Here is a 20,348-nt window from a genome sequence, read left to right on the forward strand (position 1 = left end):
GAGCTGATCAAAAAGTGTGTGTGTATGTTTCACAGGAGGGAAACTGACATCTTAAAAATGCTTCCCCACTAGCTTTGTATTGCACTTGAACACCTTGGCGGAATTCTGAGGTGCAGGCAGCTCATTAACTTTCAGCCAAGTTCTGCTGCTTGTTCTAACGGGGAGGGGAAAATTCTTTGTTGATTTAAGTAATTCTCCTACGAGCTATATTTTCTGTGAATTGCGCATGGACACTTACTGGACCTGTTACCATTTTCCCCTCATCCTTGGCCATATGACCTCTTCAGTCACTGTGGTGAGTTGCCCTTTTTACTTCGGTGTGATCTGCAAGCCATGCCTGCTGCCTGAGAGTGAGCTCTGTGGCTTTCTGCATGCCTTTGGATCTCAGCCAGCTCCTGGGTACGGCACTAATCAGCCAGCATGACACTGCTCCTAGGGCCCTGGGGAGTATTTATCAAGAGGGCCAGGGGGCAGAGGTAAGCACAGCTCCTGTCTCCTAGTTCCCGGTTACTTGGAGAGGCACTGAATGAGAAGCAGCCTTAATGATGCTTTCACTAGACAAATACCATATGACCTCATTTATAAGTAGAATCTAATGAACCAAATACCTAATGACCAAAATAGAATCAGCGGCTTAGGAACATGGAACAGACTGAGAGGTGTAAGGGGTGCAGGGGGCGGTGGAGACTGGTTGAAAGAGGTTGAAGGGATGAGCCAGAGAAGACGCAGACTCGAGTGATGGACAATGGTGTGGGGACTGACTGTTGGGAGAGCTGGGTCGAGGCAGGCAAAGGGGGGGAATATTGGGATAACTGTGATAGCATAAACAATAAAACATTTTTTAAAATGGTGCTTTCACTAAAGAAACCCTCCAACTGGAGAGCTGAGTGTAGTTTTAGAGGCAGTTTCTTCTCTCGCCATCTTTCATTTGACTTCTCCCTTGTCCTTTACCCATAGCAGCCTCCTCAGGGAGGTCACAGATGGAAGGAACACTGGAGGGGAGTAGGGCCCTTCAGCAACTTTATGTGTGCAATGGACTGATGCTGGAACTAACCCTTTCCCTGATACCTGAGTGATGCTCTCGACAGCCCTGTGAAGTAGTTGTATTATTGACTCCATTTCACAGATGAAGACACTGAGACTAGTGAGATGAAGTGATATTTTTCCACCTAAGGTTTAAGTGACACTGTCCTCAGATTCTAAATTCCATGCCCATGCTCCATACCACTTATTTCTGAGAACAAATCATGCCCCTTGAAAGAACGGGCTACTGTGGTTTTTGGTTTTATCGTGTTCTCAGATATTTTGTTGTTTTATTTTCCAATATTTTGTATTGGTTTCAGGTGTACAGCTTAGTGGTTAGACAATCACACACTTTACATAGTGTTCTCCTCAATATTTCTAGTACCCAGCTGCGTCCAACCATAGTTATTACAACGTTACTCACTGTATTTACTATGCTTTACCTCCCTGTGACTATTTTGGTGCATTTGTGTCTTAAGGTCCTTCCTGCGTGGTGCAGGGCCTGCCTATCAATGCATCAGATGTAGAATTAAGGATTCATAGTGCCCCACTCCCAATACCACCTCTCCTGGTATTGAAGAACACTCAGGGTTAATGGAAGGTACAGTAGCGTTCGGTGGAAACACATGCAGCTTTGGAATGAAGTGGACCTAGACTATCTCAAGGCTGCCAACGGTTAGGAGACTTAAATGAGAAAGATCAGGGCAGAAGATGAATTTATGCCACGTTCTATATTTTAACACGTGGTATTATTTCACCTCCTTGCGGAGGCTTTTTCTCCATAAAGAGTTTGTCTCTTCTTTGTTGGGCCCAGCCTTCCTAGCATTTCTATGGTTGGGTTTTATCTCTGTCACCTCATCTTTCTCCATTGTGGTTCCTTCCTTCTGGGGATGAACCAGGCCCCTCCCCTGAGGAAGCTGGGTTATTCCAGAGCCTTGTTTCTTTGGGCCCCTCTGACCCTTCATTTTGCTTGGGGGTCCCACTCTTTCTTCCTTCAGAGTTGTCTGATCTTTCAAGCCATCCTACCAGCAAGCTGTCTGTTCCCATTTCCCACCTCAGCTGGAACCTGATTTCCACACCAGCACGCGAGAACACATGAATCTAAAACCCGTGCCAAGATAAGGGTGAACGTCACAGGTTGAGGGACCAAAAAGCCCCTCATTGTTCAGGTGGGGTTCATGAAAGGACCGGCTTCTTGGATTTCCTTTAAATAAGCCTTTGACTCTTGATAGCTTCTTTCAGATTTTCCCAAGTTGTATATTTAGTGGGCTAGTGACCTCACCTCAGACTACTCAGTGCATTACAGAGGTGCGTTTAATATTGTCAATATTGACTTTAATGTCATTAAGCCAGACTTGACTGTGATGGAAATTAGTCACGGAAGTCATCATCTGATGTGTGTCAAAGGCAATTACGTGCTTATCAATAAACTCTTTAAAAATGAATCCCCGTACATGACACTTTCATTTTATTACAGGGAAGGGATGAGAGGGTGTCTAAGTCAATTACAAATGTTCTTTATATCATCTGTCATTTGGGTTCTCCCTGGCCTTACTAGCCGTGATCGGGTGTCCCATGGGATATGACTAGGCTGCGATTTTCTACCATCAGTTGGTGGAGCAGTTTTGTCAAGCAGCCAGTAGTTTTGTTTTTTAAAAAGCATCTTGTTACCAGGCTTTATAACTCTAAGGCCACTCTTTTCTTGAATGAATCAGTAAGTCTCAGCAAGATCCCATTATTGTCAGATGGCAAGTGGTTGAACAGGTTCCTTGGAATCAATTAATCGATAGGTCTTTGTGGAGTGCCCCCTAGGTGGTGAGCTTTGGGGGCTTCTGCATTAGGGTAAAATACTGTACAATGTGTTCATTCCTCTATGAGGGTGTTCTAGAGTGAGCTTAGCCCCCAGGGTGGCCGCACCTCAATGTGGTCCTTCTTCAGCTCTGGGCCTGCAGCCTGCTTTGCTGTTCTTGGTTTAGGCACTCTGAGAACAAAACCTACCAAGTAGCTCTTTTTCTTCTAGCTTCTCAGAAAAGAATACGTATCTCAGCCTATCAGCACATTTTTCTCCTGATAGAAAATTACCCATGGAAACCCGTGACCAAAACAGTTACCATTTAAACACACAAACAAAATAGAAACAGATTATATAGAGAACAAACTGACAGCTGTCGGGAAGTAGGGAGGGCTGGGCGAAGTAGGGAAAGGGCTTAAGCCAAAATGAAACAAAACAAAAGACTCCTAATAGACACAGACACCAGTATGGTGATTTCCAGAGGGAAAGGGGAATGGGGGCAGGGAGGAGAGGGGAAAGCAGGGATAAATGGTGATGGAAGGAGGCTAGAGTTTGGGTGGTGAATACACAAGACGGTATACATAGAATGTGCTATAGAACTGTGCACCTTAAACCTATATCATTTTATTAACCGATGCCACCCCAGTAAGTTTAATAAAAGTATTTTTCAAATAGTTACTATTTATTAAGGTCCTGCCATGTGTCAGGCTCTTCATGACATTATACTTTATTTCAGACTTACAGGAGGTCTGTAGAGGGAGGTGTTACGCTCATTTTGCAGGAGACAGTACTGAAGCTCAGCGGAGGGATAAGTGATTTGCCCAGTCAGGTGCAGAAGCTGGCGTACTTGGTGATTTCTCTTGGCTCCCTGACTCCTAGGTTCTCTATCCCACCTCAGATTATGGTTTCTTGGTTGTGTGATTTCCAAAGATAGGTTATTTAAACACAGTCTTCACGTGAGGTATATTGCACCAAAGCTCAATTTCAACATATTTGATATTTCCAATTTGCCACAATAGGTTTTGGATTTTTTTTAATATTTAAAGAAAATTTTAAGGTTTTTCATTTGTTTTTATAAAGAGGGGAAGGGGAGGGAAAGACGGAGGGAAACATCAATGTGTGGTTGCATCTCATGTGTCCCCCACTGGGGACCTGGCCTGCAACCCAGGTGTGTGCCCTGACTGGGAATCGAACCCATGATTCGCAGACCGGCACTCGATCCACTGATCCGCACCAGCCAGGGCCACAATAGGTTTTATTGCTTTTGAACTTGGGCTGGGTGTGTGTGAAGGAAGTGCTGGTGACATCATAAGAGTGGATGTAGAAGTAATTAGTCCTGAAATTCTACATTCCAGTCAGAAAATACAAAGGGCGTAATTTGTGACCTCCCTATGTTAACATTTCCAGTGCCTCCTGTTGACTCTTTGACTTTGCACAGGTAACCTCCTGGGAATGTTACCTGTTGTAATAAAATCTTGGTGCTCCTCAGCTAAAAATTGGTTTCTCGACTGTTGAACAAGAAATTCACTATTCATTTCACTATGAGGGAAAGTGAGACTTGGAGGATGAAGTAGTTTTATAAATTCCCACTGAACTAGGGGCATTCCGCTCTGCTTTTCACCTCGTAAAACTCATAATGCATCAGGCAAAGAGTCATTTGTTATTCAGCATTTCCACCTAGCTTTCCCTAAGTAATTTGCATTAAAATAGATTCATCTTAATGTTTGGATTTTCTTTTTACTTTCCTTTGCCTTAAATGTTTTCCCCGTGTGTCACATGGCTATGTGTGCTCAGCTTCTGTATTTTCTGATTGCTTTCTTAGCTACTACCTTGCCCTTGAAACTACAGCTTTCAGCCCTGGCTGGCTGGGTAGTTCAGTGGTTGGAGCACCGTCCTGTACATCAGAAGTTTGCAGGTTCCATCCCCGTTGGGGTGCATATGGGAGGCAGTCAGTCGATGTCCCTCTCTTTTTCTCTCTCGCTAAAATTAATAAACGTATGCTCAGGTGAGGATAAAAATGAAACTACAGCTTTCCTGCCTTCTTCATTTTGTATTGCCATTAACATGATGGTGTACAGAGCGCGGTATAAAGTCAGTTTTCAGGGACTTTTTTCCTGCAGAGATGATTATGCCTGTCCTGGTCACATAACGGTTTCTGACACGTCTCTAACCCAAGAGATAGGAGCATGGGAACCAGAGAGTTACTTTCGGTTTCATCACTTTTAGAAATGTGCTTTCTGCATACAGCTCTTCAGTACCAACCCATTCTTTCTTAGTTTGACTTCTGCTTATGTTTCTTCATTAAATATTATTTTCTTTTTCCCTCCAGTAAACGAAGGACCCCACTAACCAACAGACTGAGCTGCCCTTTTCTCAGTCTGTATCCTTACCTGTTTGACACACCAGTGCTCCCGGAGACTGCTCTCCTTTGACCTTAGGGACATGACGTTCTCTTCGTTTTATGCTTCTGTTTCTGTTGGTTGCTCTTCGATTGCCTTTGTTGAGTTTACTTTGGAGGTGGGGCCTCTGCTAGGTGATGAGTTAATGAGGGTAGAGCTCTCTTGAATGAGATTAGTGCCCTTGTAAAATGAGTCTAACAGGCGAACCTCATTGCCGCAGCCATTCCCCACTCTGCTCAGCATAGGCAGCCTTGATTTTTAGCTGAACACTCTCCTGAACTCTAGTTGTTCATGTCCTGCTCCTAGCCGGGCATCTCTGCTTGCATGTCCTACCATCCCTTTTGTCTTAGTCATCTTGGGCTGCTGTATACCGTAGACTGGGTGGCTTAAACAACTTATTTTTCACTGTTCTGGAAGCTCTGAAGTCCAAAATCGAGGTGCTGGCACATCCGGTGTCAGGTGAGTACCCACACTCTGGCTTGTGGATGGTTGCCTTGGCCCAGAGCGGGATCGCCACTCTCATCCCATCTTATAAGGGGCACGAGTCTTATTTGTGAGAGCTCTGCCCTCAAGACCCAATTAGCTATCTAGGGCCCTGGCTCCAGGTACCATCACATCAGGCATTAGGGACTTCAACATCTGAGTTTGGGAGGGACAAAACACTCAGTCCCTAATACTTTTAAACTCAAAATCGAACATTTTCACCCTAGACCAGTCATACCATCTCATCCACTTCCCGATTCCATCCAGAGGGCCACAGTCTCATGCAGAATGACAGCAGGGTACACTTCAGTTTTTGAAAGTTCTTGCTTCATAATTGCCCTGTCTTTTCCTTCTTCGCACCCACGTCGTCCTGGTTTAGGCCTTTCTGCCTCAGGCCTGTGCTGTTGTTGGTTCCCTGCTGGATTTCTCCAGCATCCCAGGTCGTCCTTCCTTCCGATTCACTTTGTAAAGTGCTGCTGGAAAACCTTTCCTGAGCATTCCTTTGCACCATTCACCTTTCTCTCAAGTTCAGGATAGAGATGTAAAGGCTGACAGACTTAACCCTTCACTGCCCTACTCATTTCTCTATACTCTGGACGATTCCTCTCCAGGCTCGGTACCCACCCTGCCTCCACAGGGTCCCCAGCTTGGCTCACAAAGGTACCTCTAGAGACCAAAGTGCTTATTGTTCTCATCACAATATTATTCACATGTCTAGAATATAGCTCTACACTCATTTTCACTTTTCTTCACTATTCTTCAGAGCCCAGTGTGGGACCAGCCTTTTCCAAAAGTCTTACCCACCTGGCCCTAAATTATCACATAGGTTCATAGAGGTCTATAACTTAGGGTAACTATGTAATGTATCATCCAGACCAGGACACTTTCTATTAATTAATTAATGTTAATATTTTTGAAATTTACTGGGGAAGACCAGGACACTTTTGAGAGGGAAAGAGAGTATCATCATTAATAAAGCCAGGACAACAGGAATATACCAGGACTTCCTTGGAAACTAGGACAGATATCGTCTTGTCTATAGCCAATGTGTTTTGTTTCTATTTTCCATTTAGTACCTTGTATTATTGTTGATGCTCTTGTAAGAAGTCTCTGTGTGGCAAGAAATTTTAAAACGTACAATACCTGATTCGTCAGGGGCACTGACTTCTTTTCTATCAGATTGTCAAATAAAAAAAATAACGACAGCCAACGCAGCAATAGCCATCCAGTGTGAATACCCTGTCTTGAACCATAAATACATAAGTCATATGATGGAGTTGCATCTTATTGGTCACATCATAGGAAAAGGTTGTATCTGATTGGTTCATTTTTGGTACCAGCAATCCTTATATATAAACATAGGCACCTGATTCTTTTAAAAGGGACTTTGGAATAAAAAGGATAGGTAATTACTATTATTATTATGTTTTGTACATCAAACGAAATTATACCTATTTTTTGTCAGATTGGCAAAAATATGTTTTGGGGTGTGCTGTAGAATTTTAGTAATTAGCTTATGTGTGTCATGAGATGAAAAAGGCTGAAAATCACTGCTCTGAGCAGTTACATTATTTCTCATACTTCCTCACGTTCCCAGAACCTACCATTTTGCCATATGTTTTAGTAAATACCAAGTTCTGTTCATTCATTAGAATGCTGGTAGGAATTGTTACTTAGCAATTTTTACCTTATGAAGAGGTTTTCCCAAAGAAATTTAGTGTTTCTTTTTTTCCCTGTCTAACTTAGCTTATTGACATGTGCGTGCAGAACTGCGGTCCAAGCTTCCAGTCTCTCATTGTGAAGAAGGAGTTCATTAAAGATAGCCTCGTTAAGCTGCTGAATCCCAAATACAACTTGCCATTAAACATTCAGAATAGAATTTTGAATTTTATTAAGGTAAGTGTCTTATATGCCTTAGGGGGTACAGAATTCTATGATTAGATGTTTAATTACATACCAGTTGATTTAGTGATCTTCTATAAACCTATGATTGAGCCAGAAAGCATTTTACTGCTTTATTTTCTGTATAATAATAATTTTTTGTCATTGGGTGGTGCCTTTTTTCCCTAAAGAATTTGTAGTCATTTTCCTACTTTCTCTTCATTTCTATTTTATCCATGTCAGATAAGAAAGACAGTGATGTGTACATTCATTTTGTGGATATGAAATTATATCTAAAGTAGATAATTGACTACTTTCAAAGTTATTTGACAAAAGAGCTCCTGATGCTGTTTTAGAATATGTCTATTCATTCTGGATTTGGTACAACAAAAAACGATGAATAGTATCTTCTATTCCAGGGTTTCATTAAAATGTTGAGGCATGGGAGTCTGATCATTAAAAATATTTTGTTATTATTCTAGTCTCTGAATATGTACAGTTTGTCCTTGGCATTCAAAAGGAGCTTTGTCTTTCAGAGTAAGGTCCATAATCGTCAATCTCTCATTTCCTGTCTACCAGCTTAAGAACCGTTTTGTTTTTGCTGTTATTTTCAGACTTGGTCGCAGGGTTTCCCAGGAGGTGTGGATGTAAGTGAAGTGAAAGAAGTGTACCTGGACCTGCTTAAGAAAGGTGTTTACTTTCCTCCCTCGGATGCAGAGGCTGAAACAGCAGAACAAGAGGTAGGAGGTCTCTTGCTTGATTCATGTAAAGTCAGTATAGTACATGGATCTTTTCTCATTGAAAGGGAAAGTCCTAGCTCTATTCAACATAAGCAACAAGATGAATTTACTAGAAGGATATAGCGGTCTCTCCTATAATAACTAAGCCACAAGAACGTTGGTGTCTGTTGGATCTTTCGAACGACCAGGAACCAAGCACTCAAACGCCTTGTTACTTGTCTACTTATATATGGTTATCGGTTTCATTCCTCTCTCTCTCTGTAGACCAGCTTCTTCCACAGAGTCAATAACAGAGCTTCCAAATTTTCATGTGATAGCTTTAGTATTTTCAGATTCCAAGTCAAAAAACCTGGGAGAATGAAACTCCCGGTACCGGTCTGGGTCCATTTTCTATTTCTGCACATGTCAACTGAAGTCATGCAAGAATATGTTATAATGACTCCGCGTAGAAACCATTTGGCTGTAGTAGAGGAGGGGGAAGCTTTCAAAAAGATTGGTGCCAGACGAGGGTGTTTTCCTTAGGCAGTCATATAATCTACTTGTCGTTTATTATTAATATTGTGTCTGAGAGAGTGTCTAGATAGTCACATGTATTCTCACATTTGCAAATAATTTTTAAGGTTGTGACCTATGACACTTTGAGTGGCTGATTATAACTCACCTCCTAACTTTCTGTGATTTCTATAATGAAAAAGCAGTAGGTCCTTCCTTCTGTAGTTGGTGAGTCCTGGTGGCATCAGCAATACCAGAAGTCTTCGTGGAGGCTTGGTCCTGAGGGCTAGCCTCTACCTGTGTGGCCATTTGCCTTCTGTCCCCATTCTTTTATCTGCCCATGGGCCCACTCACCCTATCCCTATAGGTCTTTCTTCCAAGGCACAGTGTAGGAATAGTATGGAATCTTGCTACTTACTCAGAGTGTGATTTGGGGTAGAATCTTTAGTCTCTCCTGGACTAAATCAGAATCTCACTTTTGCAAGATTTCCAGGTGACGTTTTTTTGCACATTCACATTGAAAAACACTGGCCTCCAGCCGTATGCTTGGGCTCTCTGCCGAAGGATGGAAATGGAGCATTTACTCAGGGAGGTGTTCACTGTGGAAAAGGAGATGCTTTGCTAGCTGTGGCTTAAAGAGGCTGGACACAAATTGATTTATTATTTGTTTTTAACAACCCAGAAAGAGGGCAGCTGTAATCTCACATGGCAGTTTGTCTTGGAGACATTTGGTAAAAAAAAAAATACTAAGAGGATTCTATTAAATTATAAACCGGTTAATAATCATAATAGCCACCTTTTATTGACTACATGCTCTATGATGGGCACACCATTTGCTTATTAGTACTGTTCTCAAAATGCCGGGCAGGTTAGACGCTTGACGACGTACTCTGGGCTAACACCCTTTCACCTGGACTGTGGTTGGGAGAAAGTGATTGAGTCATCTGAATGGAAAAACCTGGGTTTGGGGTGTTAAAGTTAATAAATATTAAATAATATTTCCATATTTCCTACTGATAGACGACTCAGATCTTGGCAAACCCACCAACATGTGTTCCTACTGCACCAGCTCTTTCCTCTGTGATTGCTCCCAAGAACATGACTATTACATTGGTCCCAGAACAGGTAACAAGAGCAACAGCTGACTTTATTGATGACTTTTTCTGAGTTCTAAGCAGTTTGTATGCAGTTTATTCTTTTTAACGGTGTTATGAGGTGGGGTTTGCACGGTTATCCTCATTTTGCAGGGGAGGGGCCTGGTGCTTAGTGACAGCGTGGGATTTACAGTGGTTCAATTCTAAGGGAACTTAATCCCACGGATACTGTCTGATCCTAGAGCCTGAGCTCTTAACAATTCTGCTTGGCTAGTGGTTTTCGTGTGTTTGTGGAGGTTGGGCTGGGAAATGGATCTTGTGTCAACTAGCTGATATTTATTGTTTTTGTTACTACTGTCCAAACACTCTTTCAGAAACCTCAGTAAGTGGTAGCCTTGTTACTAGTGTTCGTTGTGCTAACTGAACTACATTTACTTGTCTGTCTATATCCATTTATGGGTCCAGATGAGCAATTATTATACAGGGCTGGGCAAAAGTAAGTCAATGGTTCTTCCTATAGAAAATAATAGTCATTCATAAATAATAATGCAATGAACGCTGTGTTTCATTCACATACTCACAACTGTATGCCTGCTTTTGCTCCACCTTCTGTGAAGGTCTTTTCTGTCCTCCTTTAAGGAAACGGTCATTGAAAACTTTGTAGTAGTATTATTCTGCATTATATAAAAATCCATGCAGTTAATTTCTCTTAGAACTTAATCCAGGAAGAAAAAAAAGTGTTTCTCTCTTGATCATTCCTTCCCTAATACCATGAGAACTGTAACACTTTGGATTATTTATTTTTTCCCCCATCGGTTGCCAAGAAACCCAGGTTAACACTTTCTGTTTTGTCCGGTCCTTTTATAGTCACCTTCCCCTTCTCCATATGGTACCTAGTCTGATTTTCCTACCTTTATTTTTAATGTCCTAAAGCATATTTTTGGATTTATTACAAGAGAACTTTAAGTCCTTTTAGGTGATGGATTACACATTTGTAAAATGTGAAAGTATATTTTTTAGTCATTAAAATATACATTTGAAAATGTTAAAATTTTACAAACACATGTTCTCTTCTAGTAAGTGTCCCCTAAGAGAAGGAAACAATGTAGCCATTCCTGGTGTGTCGCGTGTACTGACTGGTGACTGTGTTGCTCCCTGCAGATTGGAAAATTGCTCAGCGAGTTGGACATGGTGAAGATGAATGTGAGGGTGATGTCCGCCATATTGATGGAGACTATTCCAGGATCCGAAAACCGGGAAGATCTCGAGCTTCTGCAGGTGCAATATGAGTTCAGGGCCCATCGATTCAAGTGTCTTCTAAAAATCATTCTCTGAACTTAGCGCCTTAGAGGTGGAAGACACCTTAACACTGTCTGTCTCATCCATCCTTCTGCATTCTCAATGGATTTCTAAACTTAGCAAAAAAAAAAAAAACGCACCCTTGCCTATTATATTTCAGAAATATAATAGTAATTTAGACATGCTCCTTGCCCTTTTGCAACAAATAATTTACCTTATTTAACCATTAATAGCCTGGCTTATGTACAACCACTTATTAGTCTCTAATAGTGTTAAATGTGTAAAAGTTGCTTCTATATTCAGCCATTCAACAAACACTGAGTAACTACAGTGGTAAAGGACTCAGAAATGAGGAGGCTGCCCTAGGCCTCAGGGAACTTATGGCTAATGAACACAGTGGTTTTATAAGCCACAGTTTGATGAGATGTTATAGATGCTGGGATAGAAGTATGTTTCTCACACAGTGGGATGAGGATTGGGAGCAAGGATTTGCTCCCAAATCCCAAGTGGGATGAGGGTTGGCAGGAAGGAGAAAGGTGGGGTTTTGGGACAGGTTCAGAGGCAGGCAGTACTCAGGCTGGAGGAAAACGTGGCCAGTACACTTGACCCGTATGAGCAGGTAAGGACACTATAGCACTTAGTTCATTGTTACTGTGGTGACGGCTCTCTCAGACCTTTTGCAAAGTGTCTGTAAATCCATGCCCTTCACCTTTCCCTCTCATAGTTGGTTCTCATTATCAGTTTTAAGTTTGAACATACCTTTTACCATACTAATTGTAGAAGCAGAAAAAAGTCAGTTTATAAATCTCTTTTCCCTAGTAAGTTAAGAACTTTATTGTATTTCTACTTTTCTCAGATTCCAATTCAATTTTGCTTTGTTATCTTTCCTTGAATTTCTTAGATGGTTAGTAAATAACATTTTTCTCAATCGTTGCTTCTTAAGAAAACAAATTGTAAAAAATTTCCTTACTGAACAGTGCTTCTAGTTTCTTCATGGATATACTTCCTCCTTTTATCTTTCCAAGGATGGGAATTATTTGTAAAGGTGCTCTTCCGTATTCTCTATGGATTCTCCTCTTTTGGGTGCAGAGTCGTTTGTTCATTACCTCTTTCACTTGCATTCCTCAAATATCTGGCTATATTGCTGACTGTGAGCTCATTTTTGCTTGAGATTCACTGGCAGCTGGTCTGCATTCTCTGTGACTCAGTTCTCGCATAGCGAGAGGAAAATGCACTTGCTACAACTTGTGTTTGATGCTGTTTTCCAAGTGTGTAGGGTTGGCGTTGGGTGATGTTGAGTGGATTAGCTTGGCAGCTGCTTTTCTGAGTCGTATGCTTCCTACTTTTCCAGCATGCTGGAAATAGTACTCATGTTTTTATCTCAAGCATTGCCCCTGCCTCTCTACTAGCTGCCCCTCATGCCGTCCTGTCCTGCTTCCACTGTCTCCAGGCACAGAGCTTCCTTCCTTTCCCTTCCACATTCTGCAGCAGAGAGCATTGTGCACTGTCTTGAATGTCCTCTTAGCCCGGAATCAGCAAATAGGCCAGTGGGCCACATGCAGGCCTGTCTGTTTTTGTGTTGTCGGTGAACTCAAAATACTTTTTGCATTTATAAAGGGTTATTTAAAGAGATAGAGATAGATGGGGGGGCATTTCTCAAGCTATATTTTTGCACACCGACCTCCAGAGACCCCTTGGGAGTAAGCTGTACCTCTTAAGGAACAGCTCACCACCTCCTCCCATTATTAATGGATTTGAGTTTGTGATATCTCCCAAGCACACAGGGATGAGAAGAAGATATAAAAGCACAGCTTGGAAGTGTGAAGTTCCTGGTGAAGGGTGCTAAGACTGGTCTGTGCAGGCCATTGAGGGCCATGCCAGAGTGGGCTTAACCCACATGGCAGAAGGGAGCATTCCGAAGGACTGTGTAGCCAGATAGAGTCTTAGAAAGATTCCTCTGGTGACAGTGACATGATACATGCTGGGGAAACAAGAAAATTGTCTAGGGACCAGTTTAAGACAGCATTTCCTGTTTGTCTTCTGCTTTATTCTAATGGGGAAATGACATCTGTGGTTAAATAGTTTACACAACCAATTGCCAATGGTATTCCCCCTCTTGGAGGTTCATAAAACCCATTTGTATAGTAGAGGCTTTAAGAGTCTGTGTTTAATCCAACACTTACAAACTGATTTAACCAAAGACCCTTATTTGTGGAGTATCTATTTGTTAATATCCAACAACACATCAGAGTAATGTACCTTGAGAGAAACAAATCAGTGTTTTTTTTAAATCCGTGGCATTAAGTGTATGACTTTTAGAGTATTTTACTTAGGAACAGTATGTAATTTTGCTTGGGGTTCTTGGCCTTGGGCAAGTCATTTACAGTCACTGGACTTCGTTTACATATATGTAAAAGGAAGCATTAAGATGATTCTTAATAAACAAAAATGATATCCTATTTGCATAGGTTAAAACGAATGATTAGAGTTGTGCTATCACATCCTTTTAAAAATATCCACAGTGGAAGGCTTTTGCAGATATAAACGCTTTGTGACTCGGGATGTTTAACAAGCGTGTTAAGCTAAAATGTAAAATTAAATATCCAAGTAAAAGGGTATGTGACGTAATTTTCAAAAATAGCCACACTTCATTTAAATATGTGAGTCCAGTTTTATATTTCAGGCCGCCCTGGAGTGCAGGGCACTGCCTCTCTGTGTCAGCCTTTGGGTGCAGAGGTTTGATTGAGTTTTTCAAAGATAATGCTAATCTGTTGGTTGCTGTTTTGATGCTGGAGCTTAGGGCTGTGTGTTGCCTGGAATAGTAAAGAGACTTGGGTTCTAAATCAGCTTCAGAACACTACTCAGGGCCAGTTCAAGTTGAATGGGTTCTGGCATCAGATCAGCTTCTTAACACAGCCTATTGAATATGCAAGTTTATTTTTTTTTCTTTGCTTTCCGTTAAAAACACGTGGAAATCTGGTATGGGGAGTGCTATTTTTAAATTCTCTTGACGGATATTTGATTTTTTTTTTTTTTTTGGTAATCTAAATGACCTTATAGAGAAAACTATTTCTCTCCTCACAGCCCCTGGGACACCTTTGTGTGAGGTGTGTTCCCCTCACTTAAACAATTCTGACGCTGTCTAGAGTTGGCACAGACCCCACAGATTAAGGGCTCAGTTCTACAAGGTTGCCCCCCCACTTCAGATACCAGTCACAAGTAGCAGGCCTCCAGATTACTCACACCTGTCTCATTGGGCTACAAAATCAGGGGTTCCCACAACCCCCTCCTCTGGCTTAATACTTCGCTAGAATGGCTCCCAGTATCCAGAGAAATACTTTACCTGCTATTACTGGTTTGTTATAAAGGGGGCAAATGAATAGCCAGATGAAGAAGTGCATAGGGGTAGGTCCAGAATGGTCAGGAGCTTCTGTCCCCATAGAATTGGGGTTTACCGCCCTCCCGGAACGTGGATGTGCTCACTGACTCAGAACCTCTCAGAACCCCTTCATTTAGACTTTTGGGGAGGAGATTCCATTATGTAGGTGGCACGGTCAATTTGGTCATTGCCATAGGTGGTTAAAGCAGCCCCCAGCCCCTCTCCTCTCCCTGGAGGTCAGGGAGGGGGTGAAAGTTCCCTCCTCTAATCACAGGGTTGGTCTCTCTTGGCAGCAAGCCCCTATCTTCCAAGAGTTGCATCATTAGCATAAACTCTGGTAGGCTCGGAGCTTATTATGAATGACGAAAGATGCTCCTCACCCCTAACACTCAGGAAATGTCAAGTTTAGACTTTCTGTGCTAGGAACTGGAGTGGGAGACCAAATCTGTATTTCTTACTAGATCACACTCTCACATCTCACTATGGTCAGTCTGAAAGCATTGGTGAAATCTTCTATGGAGAGAGAGGACAAGGAGCCTACAAGGGCATTACAGATGAAGGCAGCAGAGACAGACTATGGAGAAACAGCAGTTCTTTAGTACTTTTCCAAGGGTCTTCTCACACCTGTCTGAACCTCCAGATAAAGCTCCATCCCAGCCTGGCCTCCCACATGTAACCAAGGGGGCTTTTGGAGGCTTTGGCCTGAGCTTGGCTGGGACATCAAGGTGGAAGGCAGTGAGGCATCCCTGGCAGTGAGCATCCCAAGGGCATATTCTGAGGGTAGGGGTGCACCTATGAAGAAGTCATACAAGTATCTGAAACCAACCTTGTGAGTTGTGAAACAGACATCTATTTCTTTTTCCAAAACCAGTTAAACTCCACGGTGGTTTTTTTAATCTCAGTAAAATAGTAAACCTATCTCCTCTTTGTTACCCACATCCCATTGAAATGATACAAGACACATGAAAATTAAGAATAAACTCTCCTGGATTGCAGAAGAGCATCAGGAGCATCAGAAGACCAGAACAGTGAGAAGATTCGGTAGCCAATAGCGTAGGTGGGATCAGACTAATGGAGGAACCCACAGCCTCACCCAGGCCGAAGGGACCCTTCCCAAGTGACCTTCCCCAGAGAAAGCCATACAGAACTCAAGGTCGGAGTAAAATGGATGGATTTTGAATACACGCGAGGAGAAGAAAACAGCTGCTAATTTGAGGAGTGGGGAGTTACTGGTATGGCTCTCGTTGGCCAAAGAATGTCTGGCCTATAGAAAAGCTTTATAAGAGTTTATTTGAGGCAAAATTTTAAAGATATGCCCAGAAACAAAACCTGAACAGATCGAGAATGAGAAAATGCTTCAGAGAATGGCAGTTTTCCTGTTTCTTCTCTGCATTTAGAATTGTAAGGAAGATACATGAAATGCATTGATGGTGGATTAACGAGGTGGGGAAAAAAAGCACAGCAGGGAAATCAGAGAAACAATTCTTTTACGTCTGTGGGTACCAGGTAGTTAATAATTAACAGTCACAGGATACAGAGCTGGTATTTGGGAAACAAGACAACAATGGAGGGTTCTTTGGTCTGTGGCTCTGGTACCTGCAGCTGTGCCTTTGCGGGGTTTAGAAAAGAAAATTATTCTGATGATTCAAAAGTGTGTTACCCTAGATGCAGAAGAGCAAGGGAAGGAGCTCACTTCAGGTCAAGAGTGACTTTTGCTAAGGAAGCTAGAGGCCTGGGATGTGACTCCCCACTGTGCCTGCCCACTTAGGAGTGATTAAACCATCCTGTGTGGTCCCTGTTGGTCCTTGAGCTTGTGAGGCCTGCTGCATGCCCTGCTAAGCTTGTCAGCTTTATTACTTAGTCCCTCTTTTGTTCATGATGTAAAGGTCAGAGAAAAAGGACTGTCCTCCGATTAACTGGGGGTTTCCAAGGAACCAGAAGCCTCATCAGTCAAAAGGAAAAGGACCTGCACTCAGTAGGGGTTTTGTACATGGAAGTCACATTCCTAAAGATGGTGATGCAATAGGGCTGTTGGAGTTCTCAGGAAAAAGATTTACCATTTTCCTTTGCGGTTACATAGTGAAAGGGAATCTTTGTTTTTCCTACTGTTCAAACCAGCACTACCCACACAGACCAGTTCTCCTCCATCAGCTGGGTGTCCAACAGTACAGCTCAGTTCTGACACTGGCTACCCTGAGTTAGCATCAGGTTCCACAGGTTCAGGTCTCAACCCCAAAGATGCCCACTGCAAGGCTGGGCCTTCCATGCTTTTGACCAATAAGCTATAAACCAGGGGTTGCAAGACCTCCTGCAGTTTGGTAATGTGCTAGAACGACTCACAGAGCACAAGGGAGCACTATGATAAGCACTTTACTGGTTTACCATAAAGGATATATTACAAAGGGTGCAAGTGCATAGACAGAGGAAGAGGCCAGAAGGGTTCTGAGGATGGGAGCTTCTGACCCCATGCAGTTGGGGTACCCCAGCCTCCTAGCACCTGGATATGTTTGCCAACCCAGAGGCCCTGGGGACCCCATAGTTTCTGTACTTTTCTGAAGGTGTAAGGGATCAGAATGGGCCTCCCCAAAATGTGCCACATTGGCCTGTGAATTATTTTGAAGGCAAATCAAGACCTCATAGGCTCACAGGAAACTTTTACCTCTCCCTTAGAAAATATAAATCAGGGGTCTGGCCCATAGTGAGCCATAAGTGGATACAATGTTCCGTGACCTATCTCGAGGGCAGGGAACACATGTAATTACTGAATATTTGCTCTTCTTATCCACAGCCCATGCCCTTCTCCCAGGTCTAACCATACAGGCCACCTTCTGTTCTCGGACACACTGAGTTCATTCTTCCCGGGGAGCACTTTCACCCTCGACCCCCACGACGTCTCCCTGTCTTCTAATGACCGGCTTTGTCTCCTCAGTCCTGTCTTCCTCTGTCATCTGCCAGGAGGTCTTGTCTGGCTCCCCTGTCTGAAGTCAGCCACTTTCTTGTCGCATCCACATTTCATTCTCCAGCTGTTTCCTTGACGTTTTGCTCGGCTGTCTCTGTCTCCTAGGGTGGCCGCACCACAAGGCTTCGCTTCTCTACTGCTCCGGTCCTGGCTCCCAGAGCAAGTACCTGGCATGATGTAATCAGTCAATGAAACTATCTTTAACATGTTGATGGAATGTACCTAGACTTTATGTGGCTTAAAATTAAAATATTTTAAAAGATTTTATTTATTTAATTTTGGAGAGGGAAGGGAGGGAGACAGGAAGGGAGAGAAACATCAATGTGTGGTTGCCTCTCGCGTGTCCCCTACTGGGAACCTGGCCCACAACCCAGGCATGTGCCCTGACTGGGAATTGAACCAGGGACCCTTTGGTTTGCAGGCCAGTACTCGATCCACTGAGCCACACCAGCCAGGGTATAAAAGTAAGATATTTATTATGGGTATGAGTTAGAGACTTTACATTCATTTATTTTTCCTCAGTTAGATGGCTGGTTGCCTAAATGGCATTTATTAACAATTCAGACTGTCTTCTCTAATTAGAATCAGTACAAGGATGTCTTTCCAGAGGCTGTTCTCTTTGTTTGATCGATGCGTCTGTTCCTGTATTGCTATTATATTTTTTTAATTACAATACTTTGCGTTTTCTGTCATTTAGGGCTTATCAGTTATTAAACAGATAGCATGCTCAATTTGGGTCATTTGAAGAGTTTAATCAGCATACAATTTTGTGAGATATCACAGGATTCAGAGAAACCACAGGGGATAGTTCACTACCCTGGGCTATTAACTAATATTCCTCAATAGGCAAGAGGGAACTTTGGCCAGAACCCAAAAGAAGGAATCACGTGGAGAACGCAGCCTCGAGGGTAGTGGTACTTTTGGTGGAAAAAATGAAAGGAATAAATATCCAGAACTCACTCTTCTCCTTTCTCCCATTTTCTGCCAATGTGTCCAATTGCTGAACACAGAAGGGAGAAGGCAGGGGACCTGGTGATGTGTTCCAGGGCACAGAGCTGTGCCGAGCGGGGGGACAGTGCATCTGGAGGACAAAAGAAGGGTATTCAGCACGTAGGAGCAACCTTTACTCAGAAGTTCCTTGGCCCTGCGTGTATAGACACTTTACCACTGATTATGGTTTTAATGCAATTTGTTAACATCACAACCAACCTCGAAACTTGGAACTGCTTCCTGTTTCGTCTGCTGGTACTTAACCTCCTAGCAGCTGTTCTGTTCATTTGGAACCCATTCCGTCTTGTTTCCTTCCACCCAGGGTCCAGTGTGCTCGCTTGGAATCAATCCCCAGTCTGTTCTCCACTCCGTGCTGAACAGTCGTATCCTGAAGCTCTGCTAGTTAACAGGGCTTCTGCTCTTTGTTCGGCTCTTAGGCAGCAAAACTGTTTTGCAAAGTGAATGTTTTTCCCTGCCACTATGTTGCTTGTGTACTATGAACTTCATGGGGTTGGGGGAGGGGGAGAGACTGGATTTCTTTTTTTTTTTTTTTTTTTTTTTCCGTTTGCCAAGGTGGAGTACACTACAAAGATCCTGAGGCTACATCCAGTCTAAGGAGTATTGTGATGAGTTAAGAGTGTCAGCTGTGGTCACAGGAATGAAATATTGCTGTACGTGTTCTTGGCATTTGCTTTCTTGGCCCTGCGCACTTGGCTTTGAACCACCTTACTCTGACCTTGAATAGCTGACTTTCCCTGGTACCTCCCATTCTAGTCTTTCTTATCTTGTTTTTGCCTCGCCCAAGAGAACAGTGAAAGAATAGAATGTTTTCTTCTGTAGAATGAAGTGAGCTCAGATTTAGAGAGGATGACTAGGCAGAGCCTTACTGTAACTCATTAGAGACTTTTAAAATCATGTGAATGTAAAATATAACCAAAGACCTTGAAATAGAGAACAGGCAAACAGTGGCCAGAGGGGAGAAGGGAGGGGATTTCAGAGAAAAAGGGGGAAGGATTTACAGGAACTAGTATAAAGGACACATGAACAATAACTAAGGGGGGGTGGAAATGGGAGGGAGGTGGGAGCACTGGGGGGGTGGGCTGGGATGGGAGTAAAAGACAGAAAACTGTACTTGAACAACAATTAAATTAAAAAATTTAAAAAAATTAAATCCTGTGAGTGTAAAATCTGATCCTGTGACAGTTAATTTATAAGCAATTGAGAAAAAACTGAGAGGAAAATCAAACGTCATCCCCCTGATCACTCTGACTTTCTTCACCATTCAGAAGCTTGTAAGGTACTAAGAGTGGAAGGGACCTTCACTGTCATTGAGTCTGTCTCTCTCTGTATGAGACTGCATATTCGGAAAGGGGTTGGTTTGCTCACACAGGGGCAGCGATGGAGCTGGAGTGAGAATCGCCTCCCCCTGAGCCTGTGTTCTCTCCATGGTACCACGCTTCTCACGTGGAACCCAGGATTAGCTTTCTAGTGTAGATGGCTAACCTGCTGTCTTTTGTGTGGGTTTGTGTTAGCTCTCTAGCTGGGATAGAAGCAACTCGAAGGCAGTAACCAAGCCTTATACTTGTAAATCCATACAACTATGCATATTCAGAGTATGTGCTTTGTACTATAGAGTTTATGAGTGAGTTCATTAAATGTATCATGAATAGACCAGTGCTTTCCGTTGAAGAATTAATGATGGAGGACAAAAGAAGGGCTAAGGAGTTACTGAAGACAAAGGCTTTCAGTAAGCTAACAGTTGACAATGTTTGCCCTGGCCAGTGTGGTTGGAGCATCGTCCCCTAACTAAAAGGTTG

At 42.8% G+C, this 20,348-nt stretch overlaps 1 protein-coding gene across 4 annotated transcripts in view; it reads left to right on the top strand.

Moving 5' to 3' along the window:
* TOM1L1 (target of myb1 like 1 membrane trafficking protein) overlaps nucleotides 1-20,348 on the top strand; it is a 48,826-nt gene that overhangs the window by 5,856 nt on the left and 22,622 nt on the right. For all 4 annotated transcript variants that reach the window (XR_008393051.1, XM_053673488.1, XM_053673495.1 and 1 more), the window contains 4 exons: nucleotides 7,444-7,593; nucleotides 8,193-8,318; nucleotides 9,831-9,935; nucleotides 11,066-11,182. Coding sequence is in view for 3 of the 4 variants with exons in the window: in XM_053673488.1 (XP_053529463.1) it covers nucleotides 7,444-7,593; nucleotides 8,193-8,318; nucleotides 9,831-9,935; nucleotides 11,066-11,182 (498 nt within the window). In the remaining variant the exon portion in view is untranslated. The remainder of the gene's footprint in view (nucleotides 1-7,443; nucleotides 7,594-8,192; nucleotides 8,319-9,830; nucleotides 9,936-11,065; nucleotides 11,183-20,348) is intronic.

This window comes from Artibeus jamaicensis, unplaced genomic scaffold (genome assembly GCF_021234435.1).
Source record: "Artibeus jamaicensis isolate MK-2021 breed Jamaican fruit bat unplaced genomic scaffold, CSHL_Jam_final contig_1998, whole genome shotgun sequence".
NCBI lineage: Eukaryota > Metazoa > Chordata > Mammalia > Chiroptera > Phyllostomidae > Artibeus > Artibeus jamaicensis.